Here is a 16206-nt window from a genome sequence, read left to right as displayed (position 1 = left end):
TGTGATGTTCACAATGTGATGTTTACAATATGATGATGTTTACAATGTGACGTTCACAATGTGATGTTTACAATATGATGTTTACAATGTGATGATGTTTACAATGTGACGATGTTTACAATGTGATGTCTACAATGTGATGATGTTTACAATGTGACGTTCACAATGTGATGTTGTTTACAATATGATGTTTACAATGTGATGTTTACAATGCGATGTCTCCAATGTGATGATGTTTACAATGCAAGGAGAGTCATATTGACGACAGACAGTCAGGCCATGACATAAGCTCTCTTGAAGAGCCAGCAATAAGCATGACGACCTGGTGAACTATATTTTATTGATTACAAATGACCTGCAAGAGGCAGATAATAACAACAGTGTCGAGAGTTCCAGTGTGCTAAAGTAAATAGTGTTTCTCAGACATGTTTGTTTACTACTTTCACACCATTCATGTTGGACAAATCTGTAATTCATTTTAAAAAACATCACCTCAATTCAAAACATCAACAAAAGGGGGGCCAATAAACATGGTGAAAGAACAAACAGAACCAACCACCTGACGGAGGGGGCATTTAAAAAATATATATCCTTGTCCCAAATGGCAGGGAAACAATAGTTTGTCCTTGAGTTTTACCAAAACATACATCATTCACTGGACATTGTGGGCGTTCAGAAACACCTTGAGTTTTACCAAAACATACATCATTCACTGGACATTGTGGGCGTTCAGAAACATCACCCTCCTTGAAAACATGCCTATCACATATTTCCTGTATATCGTGGAGACTCAGATCTGTTGATTCCGATCTGTACACACAAACCTTGTTTCTAAGACATTAACAGAATACATCTGTTCAACAAGTCATCCATCCTTCCATGGTCAGAAGTGAAAATGATCATGGATATGAAATGTATTGTCAGGCTTCTGGTTTCAACAATAATAATGATAATCTTGATATGTATCACACTGTGGCCACATGTCTGTATTATCTGATTTCTTTTATGACCTTAAGAACCAATGGTTGGGGCTGTCCGTGAAAAACAAAATATTAATAACCATGAAAAATTAGTCTCCTGACCTGATGAGACTAGACTAACAAACAGTCAATGAAATCCTTTAATATTTGACATACAGGTAGAATGATCCTGTGTGAAAACCTTCAGATATTTGCACATGTGCATTTTAGCGATTCTCAATGCTGATTGGTCAACTATGCCATATGGAGGAGAGATAATAAAAACAAAACAAACATTGTTTCGGTTCATCTAACATGAATATTTAGCATAAACCTCACATGCTTTGCGGAAATCAGATCGTGGCATTCGTTTCACGTGCCGAAAATGGATTCTGACACATGATGCATTGCAGTGGTCAGTGTAGGCTTATTGTTCGTTGGAGCAAGACACACTTTACCTTCATAATCGTAGACCAATATTCATGGTCTTTAGAGAAACTAGATGGACAAATATTCGTGGTCCTTAGAAAAGTAAAGTGTGTACTTGCTCCAATAGTTAATTATTCATTCCTACATTCATGGTCATTGACCTTCCATAGTTTCTTTATTTTCATTTAAGAACAGAATCACGTTTAGTTCCCCACATATGTCATAAGAAGAGAATCACGTTTAGTTCCCCATTAACTGTATAATTTCAAGTGGAGTTGGAAAGACAAAAAGGTAGACACGTGAAGGTCACCTTCCACTGTGCACAAGCTTCTATATGCAGAAACATACGACATCCATTGTTCACAACATCACAAATTGATTACATTGTCATCGGAACATTAAGCTGCCTTCAGTGACGTTTCTCTGCAGGGCTGACATTCCAAATGTTTTTCTTTCTTTACTCTCTTAAATATAAAGTATATATACTGAGTATAACGTACTTGAAACTCAGAACTGCTGGAACCAACAAGCTATGAAGAACTACGGATTATCTGTCCCGAGTGTCTGAATGGTGGTCATCCCGAGTCTTTGGCGAGGGACTGAAAGTTTTCATCTGCAAGGGACAGTTAATCCGTAATTCCGGGTTTCGAAGAGGTTAGTCTACATATTACACATTCGCATTTGAAGAAAGAAGATGAAGAAAAATCATATAATTTCTCACCCCTACAGAGAAATGTCACTGAAGGCCGGTTAATGTTCAGATGATGTCATGTAAAGTCATTAATGATGTCATGTCAAATTTTTTATCAACAATGGGTGAGTGAGTTGGGTTTTACGACGCTTTAAAAAGTATTCCAGTCATATCACGGCATGTCAGTTTAATGTGGGAGGAAAGCCCAAAGTGAAACCTACAAGCACGGGTATGGTGCAGACAAACCAAGAAACATAATCAGGGCGAACCAGGATTCAAACCCACAAAAATAGGTTTCTGCCCAAGAGACGCAACTCTGCACAGTGAATTACGGGCCTTAGGCGACTGGGTTTTAACAATGAAGCACTGTGACTTCATATGACTTCAGTTGATTGACCAATCAGCATTAAGAATAATTCAATTGATAGAAACGAACGACGGTACTGACGTCCTTGAGTTCTGCTGCAGTAGTAGAATCTAGGAAGCATCAAGATGTATTTTGTTTAGGCCATTTTGTTTGATAAATTAATTGCTAGATTAACATCCCCACGTGACTCACCTATAATCCCCCAAGTGAAATGTTTAGAGCACTGTAACAACATCAGCTGTCAAAGGGCCATTTCATATTTACGACATGCCGTAAACTGGTCTCCAACCGACTCTCGATGCATGCCTGCCTATCGGCTGCTTGATGTCAGCTGTCAAGAAGGTGCTTGCTATTTTGAAAATACGAGAGGGTGTGTAAACCCTGAAAGGCTTGTACGCCGTCCCTTTGACTCTTCAAGTTTGCTTGTTGGGAATTTAACAGGTTCACGTCAATTGGGGATAACTCATAAACGCACAAGTACATGGAAATCAAAAATAGGTTTGACACAGATACATCAGACTGCTACTTTTGAAATCAATGCTAATTTATTATTTTCATCATTGTCATCTATTGTTCATACCAAGGTGTCCAGTCTTCAACTTGACCATTTTAATAGAAAAAAATAAATTAAATAAAAAGCCTCCCTCCCCACGTTTGAAAGAAAAGTGGATGATAATCTATCAATTAATTTCAATCTATCAATGGCCTATCATAAAGTTTCAGCCAAGGATCCTTGACTTTCACTCTGAATTTCGAACACTGTAATGTATGGCACATGTTAAACCATTGACAGCCCTACCATTGCTGACATTATATACGAAACTGATTATCACCACATGGGGTATCATCCTCACTTATCAGGGGTGTTAAATAGTTCCACTTCCTGTTTATGCATTGAACAGAGGGAGGAACTGTTGAACATAGCGTCTGCACACCGGGCACTTTTTCGGGGAGGGAAGTCGCTCAGCACAGTTGGAACAAACACACACATGCCGACAGTCCATGATTATAACACTCCTTCTACTCGAAAGACAGACCACACACTGTTGATTGGAGTCAGAACCATCAGAGTCAGGAAGGCTGTGATCATTAGTCGCCCGAATCAGGGCAAATGCCGCCTGCTGTTGGCGAATATCTTTCCACTTCCTGTAAAACTTCCACAGGATAAAAAACAACACTCCAGAACTCACAGCTCCAAACAGAACTGTCAGAAACTTGTAAACATATGCCTGGGATTCAAACTTGCGGACTACTGATGCTTTACTTAATTTGGTCAGTATGAACCTGGAACCATCACTTGGCGGCCCGATCATCGCCTTCCCATCCTCCAGACAAAGTTCCCCGATCCCTCGCAGACTGGTGCCGACCAACAACATCTTCTCTGTGTCCTGGATGCCCTTCGACACTTCGCCAAAGATTCGGTCAATGCCACTTTGGAGCAGGGATGATTTGCCTGGCTCAAAATGGTCAAAAGTGACAGTGAGTTCGTCTTGAAGGAGGTCGGCGCTCAGCGCCTCGTTCACGTAGACCGCATGTTCACTCTTCAGTGGCTCCACCAACTTGAAGGGAACGGCTTCCAACGTGTCCTGCATGATTTTCTTGGCGTCGGACCTGGAACACAGGAACTCTGCTGATGGACAACCTACAAGATCATGTTTAGTGAGAACGTCTATCAACCTTCAGCTGCTCAATCATGGTGACCTTCCCCGATTAAATAATCGCAACATACATGATGAATGTGTTAGCCAGCAAGTTAGATTAGCATTTGGTTATTTGGGTATTTTTCCCAGGGGTTTGATTTTGATTGGGTATCAACAGTTTTTAGAGGGTATTCCAAAAGATTTTACCCACCTATTTTTTTACATTTTGGTATTTTAACTTGAGAACCAGTTTCGTAGTAAACCCTGTAAATCATTTAAAACTATATGAATATTAGTATACCTCCCACTCTGGGAAGCCATTTTTGTTTGCAAAACCTAGAATTGTAAGAAAGGTGCTATTTCTTTACTCACCAATCAGCAACTGTTGAAAGAACATGTACATTGACTAGGCAGGATGTGCTTTTAATTGGCATCTATTAATTGTGTCGTATTGTGCACCTGTGTCGTATTGTGCACCTGTGTCGTGTTGTGCACCTATGTCGCATTGTGCACCTGTGTCGCATTGTGCACCTGTGTCGTATTGTGCACCTGTGCCGTATTGTGCACCTGTGTTGTGCACCTGTGTCGTGTTGTGCACCTGTGTCGCGTTGTGCACCTGTTGTGTTGTGCACCTGTGTCGTGTTGTGCACCTGTGTCGCATTGTGCACCTGGGTCACATTGTGCACCTGTGTCGTATTGTGCACCTGTGTCGCATTGTGCACCTGTGTCGCATTGTGCACCTGGGTCACATTGTGCACCTGTGTCGTATTGTGCACCTGTGTCGCATTGTGCACCTGTGTCGCGTTGTGCACCTGTGTCATATTGTGCACCTGTGTCATATTGTGCACCTGTGTCGTGTTGTGCACCTGTGTTGTGTTGTGCACTACATGAATGTACACAGCTGAATCATCTGATGTTCTTAACTGCCATTGATTTCCTTCAGCGTTTGATGTCCTCTTGTGTACAACATCTTCCCGAGGCAAGGGTGTTAACCGACTATAAAAGTCCAGTTCCTAACCTTGCTGAACTAGGCTGGAATTTCCTGGATCGATCATAGCACCACCAGTGGCTATTACAAGTTATGTCCCTTCTAGGTCCCTCCTACTGACCAATCAGATTCCATCTCTCATATCACTTGCATTTGATTCAAACAAAATGGCAGCGCCCAGTCAAAATGATCTGATCAATATTGTAATTTATTGGGTCTTAACCTGCAAAGTGCATCAGACCACTTGAGCACCTGATATAAACATGAAAAGATTTGCAAAATATCTGTCGACGCCTAGTTGGCATAACATATGTTTTGCATATCCTGCAGTCAACCGAAATCTGCAGGTTGAAATTCTTGTTGTTTATGAACTGGATGTCGATTTCATTACACGATTTTGATTGGACCATGTATCAATTGACTCATTAGTCCAACCAACATGTCACTCCAGAATTCCAGCCTAGTTTGGCAAGGGTGGGAACTGGACTTTTATAGCCCTTGCCTCGGGAAAATGGTGTACAATGACATTCTTTATGTGGCTATTTGTTACGGCCAAAATGATAAATTTATTATTTGGTATTTATGTGTTCTCTTGAGACTGTATGAGAATTGCTATGGTTAACCCTAGCACATATAGCAGTGATTTATTGTCAATTTTTTTAGCGGGTTGCAATTTTAGTGGTTACAAAGGGGGATAACTGATGGGATGTTGTATGTTATATTTTGGGAGTATGTCGCCTGCCTGCCTGCCATCATGGCTATGTGGGTTGTATTTATTTGGAAGAACAGATGGTCTACAAACGGTATGAATTACTTTATTAGCATTCTTAACTTATCAGCAGCACTTTCTATAGTATTCAGTCACATTATTTAGTCTGTATTTTCAAATTGCTTTCGAAGCTGTTTGGTGCATTTAAAACTCGCTCGCTTTGCACGAGGTGTAAAAATAGATTTCTCAAGAGGTTGTTTTGCAAGGGCATTTCAAACTTATTATTTAACAATAAAAGCATATTCATAGAAATCTTGGTAATATGATGAGACCTACATGGTTCGGTTCTGTAGTGTATCACAACACTTAAGCCCTCACCAGTCTTCCAACACAACACTTAAGCTCTCACCAGTCTTCCAACACAACACTTAAGCTCTCACCAGTCTTCCAACACAACACTTAAGCTCTCACAAACAGAGCTCCAGATAAGCTGCTTATCTGCGTAAAATACGCATCAGAAAGGCAGAAATATGCAGTAAAATACAATTCAAGCGTATCAAATACGCAACGAACATTACATTTACAGATACCCTACAAAAATAAAACTTGTGTGTATCATTAAAATATTGTGAAGAAACCATGCGTATTTCATAAGCAAATCAGCAACTTATTTTGAAATCATAAACAGGCATTCCGTCAACCTTGCCAAAATCCACAATGACAGTTACATCATGATCATTTGCCATCGCACTTTCTTGTGGAAGTATCGTGGCATTTTTGAGTCTCTCTAAACCAAAGCTCTCAAACCCACACGACACCAGTTTGCAGAGACTAGATGAATAGTGTTTTTAAATATCTAACTTAAATTCCCACATGAGTAAAAACTAGTGGGTAACAGGAATTTGAATACCCAGATACCTCCCTACACAACACTTAAGCTCTCACCAGTCTCCCTACTCAACACTTAAACCTTCACCAACCTCCCTACACAACACTTAAGCTCTCATCAATATCCCTGCACAACACTAAAATTCTCACCAACCTCCCTACACAACACTAAAGCTCTCACCAATACCCCTACACAACACTAAAGCTCTCACCAGCATCCCTACACAACACTTAAGCTCTCACCAGCCTCCCTACACAACACTTCAGCTCTCACCAACCTCCCTACTCAACACTTAAGCTCTCACCAACCTCCCTATACAACACTTAAGCTCTAACCAGCCTCCCCACACAACACTAAAGCTCTCACCAATATCCCTGCACAACACTTAAGCTCTCACCAGCCTCCCAACACAACACTTATGCTCTAACCAGCCTCCCCACACAACACTTAAGCTCTCACCAACCTCCCCACACAACACTTAAGCTCTCACCAACCTCCCTACACAACACTTAAGCTCTCACCAACCTCCCTACACAACACTTAAGCTCTCACCAGCCTCCCTACACAAGACTTAAGCTCTCACCAGCCTCCCCACACAACACTAAAGCTCTCACAGACCTCCCTACACAACACTTAAGCTCTCACCAATATCCCTGCACCCTCTTGGACTTGTGCTCCACCTTCTGTATGTGCTGGATGACGCCCTTCATGGTGCCGTGGACGCTGACCAGCTGCTGGAAGTATGGGTCCACGATGCCCTCCACCGTCGCGTACGCCAGCCGGTTGTCATGGTCCCGCAAAACATCATGCAGGTCCTTCAGCGGAACGTTCCGGGCGTTCTGAACAGAAGAAAGCCATCTTTAGTCAGGAGGTCAGGCAGGGGTAGACTCAGCCAGGGAATGTCTGTTACTTACACTGTTTCCCATCCTGGGACTCGGACATTATATGGCTGCTACGTATAGAGACGAATAAATACATGTGAAAAGTGGGTGGTACGTATGTCGGGTATGTTTTACAGGTATGAACGCAATGCCATATGGAATGTGGTCAAATGTAACAAATGGTATGTTTGCGATAACACTTTTACAGATTTTAGAACTTTTTTTGGTTGAGTCCCATCCAGGCTTTGAACCCACACTGGGGTGAGGCACCTAATCGCCAGCACACAAAGTCAGCGATCTAACCAACTCAGCCTTCGAGGCAACTGGTAGTCTATATCAATACCATGTGTTCCCCTCTGAATCCTGGATGGGAAAAAAAAGGAGCTACCAAAAACGGGCAAGTATATGTACTTTACTAAGAAAGTGTTATCCCAAATATATCTTGTTATATGTTTAACAGGTTTTTTGCCTCTGCAGGCAGGACATGGGGTGGAGTATTAACAGAAGAGGATCAACAGTAACAACAATTGCATACATGAGTGGGATAACATGAAATCGAAATCCTGTTCATAAACTATTGTGCAGATTTTGGACAATTGCAGGATTTGCAAAGTCTGTGCACTGCCAATGTGCTTCTCGATGTAAGACCCGATTTATCACCCAAAATATCTTGATCATCGATCAGATCATCTTGACCATGTTGACTGGGTGCCACCATTTTGTTTGAAACAAATGCAAGTGATGAAATCAGATTGGTCCATAGGAGAGGCTTAGAAGGGACATTACCCGTAATAACCACCGGCGGCCCCAAGATCGAGCCCAGGAATTCCAGCCTAGTTCGGCAAGGGTGGAAACTGGACTTTTAAAGTCTTTTTAACTCTCTTGCCTCGGGAAGATTGGTGTCTGCAGTCGTTTTAATTTGGAGACACATTAATTTCAAGATTTACAGTATTACATATTAGTATGTTATGTACCATGTCACTGGATAGTCTACTACTCCCCTGCAACCTCATCATGACGACATCCCTGTCATATTGCTACTTTACACATCCTCACATCAACATAAATAACAGATCAGGGTTTATGAGTAGAGTCTGGGACTGGAACAAACGGGCAGGAGCAATCTAAGGGCCGCAACTCTGTACAGTGTATCAGTCCACTGTGCCACATTACCTGCCCCTGGTCAGCGTGTTACCATGGTTACGTTCAGTTTGCATAATGCCAGCTTCTATGTTGATCTAGACAGACTAGAAGTCTACATCACCTTGACGCTTTCGTCTTCTCTGCATAAAGTTTAATTGTTCGTTGTTTAACGCTGCACTCAGCAATATTCTAGCTATATGACAGTGGCTTCTAAATAATCAAGTCTGGACCAGATAATCCTGTGAGTGACATTGTGAATGATCCATGCCGTTGTGGTACAATGACATGTAGGCTTTCAACCAAGTCAGTGAGCTTGACCACCTGATCTATTTTACCAGCACTGGTTGTTGGAGATCTATAATTCTAACCCAGAATCCCCATGGGAGCTATATGTAGAGTAGAAAATAGGTCTTCCATGCTTGACGTAAAAGGCGACTATGCTTGTCGTAGGAGGTCACTAACGGGATCGGGTGTTCATGATCACTGACTTGGTTGATGCATGTCATCGTATCCCAAATGCGTAATTCGATGATCATGATGTCAATCACTGGATTGTCTGGTCCAAACTTCATTATTTACAGACTGTCGTCATATGGCAGAATGTTGCTGAGTGCGGCGTAAACAAAAAACAGTGTTTTGACAAGGGAACAAGTTTAGTCTAATCACTACTTTCGTTTCTATTCTACGTTGTCAATGTCATTCTGAAGACGAGGTCAGTGCTTCTTACCCTAACTCTGTCAGCTGTCCGCTCACGGCTGGAGTAGAGTTTGTAGAACAATGTGGTCAGCAGTCCAGTGACGCCAAGGGTAAATGTCGCTACTTTCTCAGAAATATCCAAACCCATGATCAGTGTCAGACCCACACGTCCGTCGGTCAGCCGGTCCGGAAGTAACGGTGAGATTAACCCAAACCGGCAACATGTCAAAACGGAGATGACAATCTAAATCAAAACGGCAAGAACACAACTCAAACTGGCAACATGTCAAAACGGAATATGTCTCTCTTCCTCCTGTCTTATATGGTGATCTAAACAAGTGTGCCCACAGTTGTATACAGCCAAGATTCATTAGGTTGGCTTAGTGCTGATGATCCTGCAACAATATGGGATCGAGGGGGGCACGCCAGAATTTTATGATTGTGGGTTTGAATCTCGATTCGCCCCGATTATGTTTCTAGATTTGTCAGCATCATACCAGTATTTGTGGGTTTCCCTAAAGTGGTAAATGTCTGAGACTTGCATCACTCCTGCGGGCACGTGGGCACTGGGTATGGTATTCATGAGAATCACCCATGCCCACATGGCTAGAACGTTTGGTTTCTCCCGTACTTCTGTAATGAACCTGATGCCACGTTACAGACAGACCCAGCAGACATCAGACAGGCCAAGAACGGGCAGACCCGGGGTAATTACGCCCAATGAAGACTTCTACTTGCGTCCTTTGCTCGTCCGGAATCGATTCCTGGCAGTAACGCCATCAACGACGAATGCATTAGGGCATATGGTTAGACGAAAGACGCGGGCAAGCTGACTCACAGCTCAGGGAAATCGGGGACAGTTATTAAGAGCGCAACAAAGTTGCCAGTTCTGTCTGTTCAGAGCTGATGTACGGAAGCGCGTTTACCGCCGAAGGGGAGAACGAACGACGGCATGTTGAGTTCAGGAGGTCGTGCCGAATGGTGGAGGGGGTGTAATATATGGTGGAGGGAGGAATTTGTGGGCAGGAGAGAACACCACTGGTCATTTGACTGCTTAGCGTTACATGGATGACATTCTTCGTCCGACTGTCCTACTATTTCTACGTCTGCCGCGTTGTGTCCTTTATCAGCATGACAACTCCAAACCCCATACAGCCCTGATCGTACAGAACGTCCATGCAGTCAACAACGTCAACGTGTTGCCCTGGCCTGGACGCTCCCCAGACATGTCCCCCATAGAACACCGCTGGGATGTCATGGATCGTCGTGTTCGGCAGCGACCACATCCTCCAGCCAACCGACAAGAATTGGTCCAGGACCTTCAAGACGAATGGCGGCGTATCACATATGACATCATCAGACGACTGACATTATCTGTGCGCTGAAAGTTTTTGCGTGTTTTGTTGAATTCGTTGGCCATACACGTAATTAATGTGACATGTCAATATCGGATGCTGTATGATTGTCATTTAATGTTGATTCCGTCGAGATTCTGATCTTTGCAATACATTTTACTTCATGCATCTATCCTTTGTGGTTTTTTAAACTCGAGAGATTTAAAACTACAGTAAAGTTTCAGTTTAGACAATTTAAATGTAGTGAGGCAATAGCACTGTTTTTTCCCATAAAAGAGATCAATCTTATGACAAAAATCGCTTGCCATTTATCATGTTAGTATTATTTGTAAACTTGAATAGAACCATACAATTTACTTTCTTAAAGCTACATTGAGGTCTTTAATGTTGAAACCGTTATCAAACAACTTTTGAAGCAAGAGTCGCAGGACGCTCTTTGAAATCTTCGTAGAAAGTCTGACCCGTTGTACCCGTACCAATGGCTGCAACTGCTGGAATATTGCTCGTCATCCAGGGAAAGTTGACAATGGAAGCTTGAAGTCATCCTTTTTGTTATCCAGTCTTGTGGGGATGATGTGTCTTTTGGGTCATTCTTAATCTCCATGAATAGATCTAAACATGAAGCAGACGAGGTGGTTTCAGTGGTCACCTTTATGTCTAGTTCAGGTGGGTAAATCAGAGGACGAGCATTGATCAGATCATCGATATACCTGAAGATTAAGTTAAACTTTTTGGCCGTTTTAATAGTTCAGGGTAAAACTATACTAAATTACAATACGCATGTTGAAAGAACAAACTTTATTAATTTTCTGAGATGACGAATATTAAGATCAGCCTCGTGTTTTATTGGAGCTGAGTTTAAATGAAATATGTAATGACTATATATGTAAATTGAAAATCCTCGAACAGCGATAACTGACGGGCTCTTCCATGTAATTGCCTGCACCCTTACGTTAAGAAATATATTTATGTTTAAAACAACACCACTAACATGAATAGTTTATTTTTTTAATAGGTTATATTTCATTATCCGTTCAGTGTGAGGTTATCCATGATCAGACGCAGCAATAAGTAGGATTTGAATGTCAGGTATTTTTTTTTTATAATTTGATTGAATTTACTCAAGGGACTCAAAACATTCTACAAGTGTATTGTAAAAAGCCGAACTTCGGTGTCGCTGTTCATTGTGAGGTGTGTTTGTTGTACAACAATGGCCAAAATGTTATTTGGTATTTGTGTATCACCAGATGTTATCAACCAATACTCATGCCGTAACCCATCGTTGTAACAATATAAAACGTTAATACTAGAGAATAACCAGTCTCGATTTACCAACGACACTTATTCCATTGGCCGTAAAATGCAAAATAGCTGTGAAAAGTATATGAATGGAACACTGACAATCAGTGATGACACCAGGTGTACGTCAACAGGCTCAGCCTTTGCCTCAGATGAATATACAATGTTATGCAGTAACCGTAAACTCTTTGAATTCGTGTCTGCGAGCTGGGGCCTGAATACCCCATGCATTAAATGTGTGTACACGTAGAACGCAGGAACAGAGAGCATTGATACATGGAACAATTTCTGCACACGAAGCATACATTTGGGATTCCAATTATGTACACGGAATTGTTTAACTTTTTATTTGTTTTCATTCGGAATATTTGTCCACCTAAAATTAAAACTGATAGCCCTGTATGTACTATGGAATTGACTATTAATATTCCGAGGGAGGCGGAAGGCGGGGCTAGGAATATTTGTATGTTTTTGAAAGATAATTATACGAATAATGTCCTTAAAAACATAAACATATATGTCTATAACGCAACTGTATGTATAGTCACTAGGTTATATAAAAGGTTCCCAACATAACGCCAATATGCACATTAACACGTGGGGAGTGTACCGACGCGTTTCGCTGTGTTAACGATCCAACTCATATTCGAAACCTTCACATTATACTCTCTATATGCCATTGTTACGTTAAAACATGACAGCAATTCAATGAAGTGTGTCAGTGAAGTCTGGGTTAACAACATTCGACGTGGTTGCTGCACTTTAACGGGACTATGATTGTTGTATACAATTATGTTACGAGACCACAGAAATAAATGCTAATTTTTTGTCAATTTGGTATTTTCCCTTTACCCATGACCGAACATTTAGGAGCGTCTGAAACTTAGCATTAATCGAAACCATGCCATACACGACTTCAAGGGTAATGAAATTTGTGTCATATATACACAAAGAAAAACGTTGAGCACACCCCTATTTCTGAACCATGACAAATGGCAAAAATCATGGCATGGGATGACTGACCACAGGAGCTGGGCGATACCAATGTCATCGGATAGAACAAACATTTGGCAACAAATAAAGAAGATATTGGTGAGTTGTGATTGAAATGTACTGACAAAAACATCATACTAACACAGGTACTGATTTTGACCTTAGACAATACCTTAAAAAAGTATGGAGCTGCAGGATTAAGTAAACGAGTTACGTTTGATGTTTCGTGTGATAATGTTCCTCAAAGTCTCTACTTGACATGAAAGTCTCTACTTGACATGACACGTGAAACAGATCAGTAGCGGGTATAACCGCCACGTGTCCATGCCTCCAGTCAGATGTTGGATCTGTTGATTGGTCAATAACAACCACTCCTGAAGCAATGCTGCTTCCAATTGGCGTAAATCTTGTACAGGAGGATCTCTTGCCTGTATGCGCCGTCCCAGAATATCCCAAACATGTTGAAGGGGGTTCAAATCTGGACTCATTGCTGACCAGGGTAGAGTCGTTATTGCATTGCCCTCATGTAATCCACGACAGCATGCGAACGATGAGGCCTGGCATTGTCATCCATGTACTGAGGTCGAGTAGTAGGAGGGTGTTGCTCTTCTATCAGTGACGAGAAGCAGGAAGCGACTTTCGTCTGACCAATGGATCCGTCTCCAAGTTCTCAGATTCCAGTTCTGTCGCGCAATACACCATGCTAAACGAGCAGCTTTGTGGTGATCTCTCACCGGGGGATGCTTTATGGCTCTTCTAGACCAAAGTCCTGCTGCTTTCAGCCGGTTCCTGACGGTTCTGGTGCTGAAAAGACGATTGGGCAACCACAGCTGTTTCAGACGAATACTTGTTGAAAAGAGTTCCCGGCGTATGAGACGAAGAAGGTCCCTGTCTTCGCGATGTGTCGTCACAGGAGGTTTTCCGGATCTGGGACGGTCCTGTACATCATCGGTCTGAGCATGTTTCTCGACTAAACGGCATACGACAGTGTGATGATACCCCAAATACCGACCGATGGCATTACAGGACATTCCTTTGTTATGCATGCCATATTATTTGCCATCTTGTAGCGTTTGATAATCGCCTCCGTGCTATGGTTACACAATGTCATGGAATAACTGTTTAAAACCGTGCGTAAGAAAATAATTTTAACGTTTGGATATGTTGCTTTCAGATACACTCGAGGGAAGCATGCTGCACGGGCATACCAAACATGGGACCAAACAATAATTAAATATATTAGGGTGTGCTTAACGTTTGATAATCGCCTTCGTGCCATGGTCACACAATGTCATGTAATAACTGTTTAAAACCGAACTTGAGAAAAGAATGTTAACGTTTGGATATACTGCTTTTAGAGATACTCGAGGGTAGCAATCTGCACGGGCATACCATGCATGGCACGTGAGCTTTCGTCACGCATGACTGATTACATCATCTCGAGAAAACATAATTCTTCCCGTAATTATATATTTCATGACTCTTACAAATATTGGGACCAAACAATAATGAAATATATTAGGGTGTGCTTAACGTTTTTCTTTGTGTATATGAACAGTATTTACGCTTATTGCACACGTCAGAAAATACAGGAAAACGATGCTGTCATGTGTGTTCATAGTCACTTGAAGGCTCCTTTATTTCATGTCATGTGTAATAAATGCAAATGTGGAGGCCAAATGATATGTACAGCTCAAACGTTGGTTATGTGTGGACCTCGTTATACGTTCATTTCCTAGTATGCACGCATTTGGGAAATCCTGTCCCTTCGTGTGGTGATAGGGCGTACAAGTGGTGCCCAATGGGATGCCTACTTGTTGCCTAATTTTAAATGTTTTACCTCACACATTTTGCGTCGATGTTATCAATGTGGTAGTCCATTTGCTTTCGTCTTTGGCAAATAGTTCTAAACCTCTGGAGATAGATATGTAACTATACCTATGGTCGCCGCCTTTCGTAACAAAAGCCCCAAGGATCAGGGAATGAAGTTGGTAATGTGGGATAGTTGTGTACAAAGTTGAAAATCACATTGTTTGACAAAAATTGATCGAGGTTCTTTTCAGCGATTGCAAAATTGGAAGCAAATCTTTGAGCTTTTGAGAATCCACATGATATTAATACGTACCTCTTGTCTCGGATACTATCAGTAAATATACAGAACGTCCTTCTGATTACATTAAGGAGTAGAGTTAATCGTTGTGAAAGGGATTGGGTGGTACATTTGCTGGTTCACAGGAGTCCGTAACTAAAAATAGACGCCCTCATGCATATTCATGTCAGTATCTAAAAATAGACGGGCTCATGCATATTCATGACATCTCCACACGCGAGCCGAACGGACTGCTGTGGTTTGATCTAGTAATATATGTCTCTCTTCAATATAATCACTTGATTTAAATCGGATGTGTTGTCTTCGCTAAGGTCGATCTACGCTTCCTAAAAACGGCGTGTTTCTGGGCCACCCATAACCTTGTTGTGCGTACGTGGACTCAATTTTTTTCTCAAAAATAGTTAAAATGGGATTAAAACGTATTAGACCAATCTCAGTGCATGACTATATATCTTTGTACAATGCCCTTTCAGCAGTGGCAAATAGTGAAAAATAAGTTGTTTTCCGAAGGGCCGACACTGAACCAGTATTCACTGTAGTTTGATTAAAATTTGAAACAAATAAAGTTACCACTGAGTTTTGTATGGTTAATCAAGGTTGTCATGGAAACATATCTGAAGCTGTCATTTTTTTAATTATTCAAGGTGACGCGACGTCTTCCTGCAAGTGTTTACTGGAGATAGTGAATGTAGACAAATGGTGCACCCTTTGTTTACTGTGCCAGTAAACAGTATTTGTCTATATATTTGCGAATGTTAAAGTATGTCAACTGACTGTCAATTGCGCATAGCAAAATGGAGGAAAAAACATATCGTGAAGCTTCCTTTACACACGAGCGAGTCACGTGAAAAGAAACTAAAAAAAGGTCGTTATCAGACTCTACAGAGTATGACTTAGCAGTTTGATCGCTTGTCCCAGATATTCACTTATAGTGGTGCATGACTCGTGTAATTATCAACCTGCAGACATCAGTGAGCGTCATAACATTTTTTCGGGATCTGATTTAGTATGCAGCGAATATCCTAGATTCTGCCCACGCTTGGAAACAACAAAGGCG

General features: G+C 41.5%; 1 protein-coding gene across 2 annotated transcripts; it reads right to left on the bottom strand.

The window, feature by feature from the left end:
• Positions 1-320: 320 nt before the first annotated feature.
• LOC139472390 (mitochondrial ubiquitin ligase activator of nfkb 1-like) lies at positions 321-9569 on the bottom strand. Of its 2 annotated transcripts, none has more exons than XM_071254862.1 (3): positions 9424-9569; positions 7318-7511; positions 321-4057 (listed from the first exon to the last, which is right to left on the bottom strand). In XM_071254862.1, exons 1-3 carry the CDS (start codon positions 9538-9540, stop codon positions 3334-3336), a joined length of 1035 nt encoding a protein of 344 aa, XP_071110963.1. In that variant the 5' UTR covers positions 9541-9569; the 3' UTR covers positions 321-3333. The 2 variants fall into 2 exon arrangements, with proteins under 2 accessions (XP_071110963.1, XP_071110964.1); XM_071254863.1 differs by lacking the exon at positions 9424-9569 and adding an exon at positions 8749-8856.
• Positions 9570-16206: the final 6637 nt, after the last annotated feature.

Source organism: Haliotis cracherodii, unplaced genomic scaffold, assembly GCF_022045235.1.
Source record: "Haliotis cracherodii isolate W230 unplaced genomic scaffold, xgHalCrac1.p SCAF_24, whole genome shotgun sequence".
Classification (NCBI taxonomy): domain Eukaryota; kingdom Metazoa; phylum Mollusca; class Gastropoda; order Lepetellida; family Haliotidae; genus Haliotis; species Haliotis cracherodii.
Note: the sequence above shows the minus strand (reverse complement) of the source record. Positions and strands in the feature narration are given on the sequence as shown.

What these genes read in the sequence shown, in the direction of transcription:
- LOC139472390 (XM_071254862.1), bottom strand. Translation starts at nt 9,540, where the DNA reads ATGGGTTTGGATATTTCTGAGAAAGTAGCGACATTTACCCTTGGCGTC. An exon ending in GGACAGCTGACAGAGTTAGG is followed by an intron (nt 7,512 to 9,423) that starts GTAAGAAGCACT and finishes TCTTCTGTTCAG; the next exon opens with AACGCCCGGAACGTTCCGCT. An exon ending in AAGAGGGTGCAGGGATATTG is followed by an intron (nt 4,058 to 7,317) that starts GTGAGAGCTTAA and finishes CCTGTGTTCCAG; the next exon opens with GTCCGACGCCAAGAAAATCA.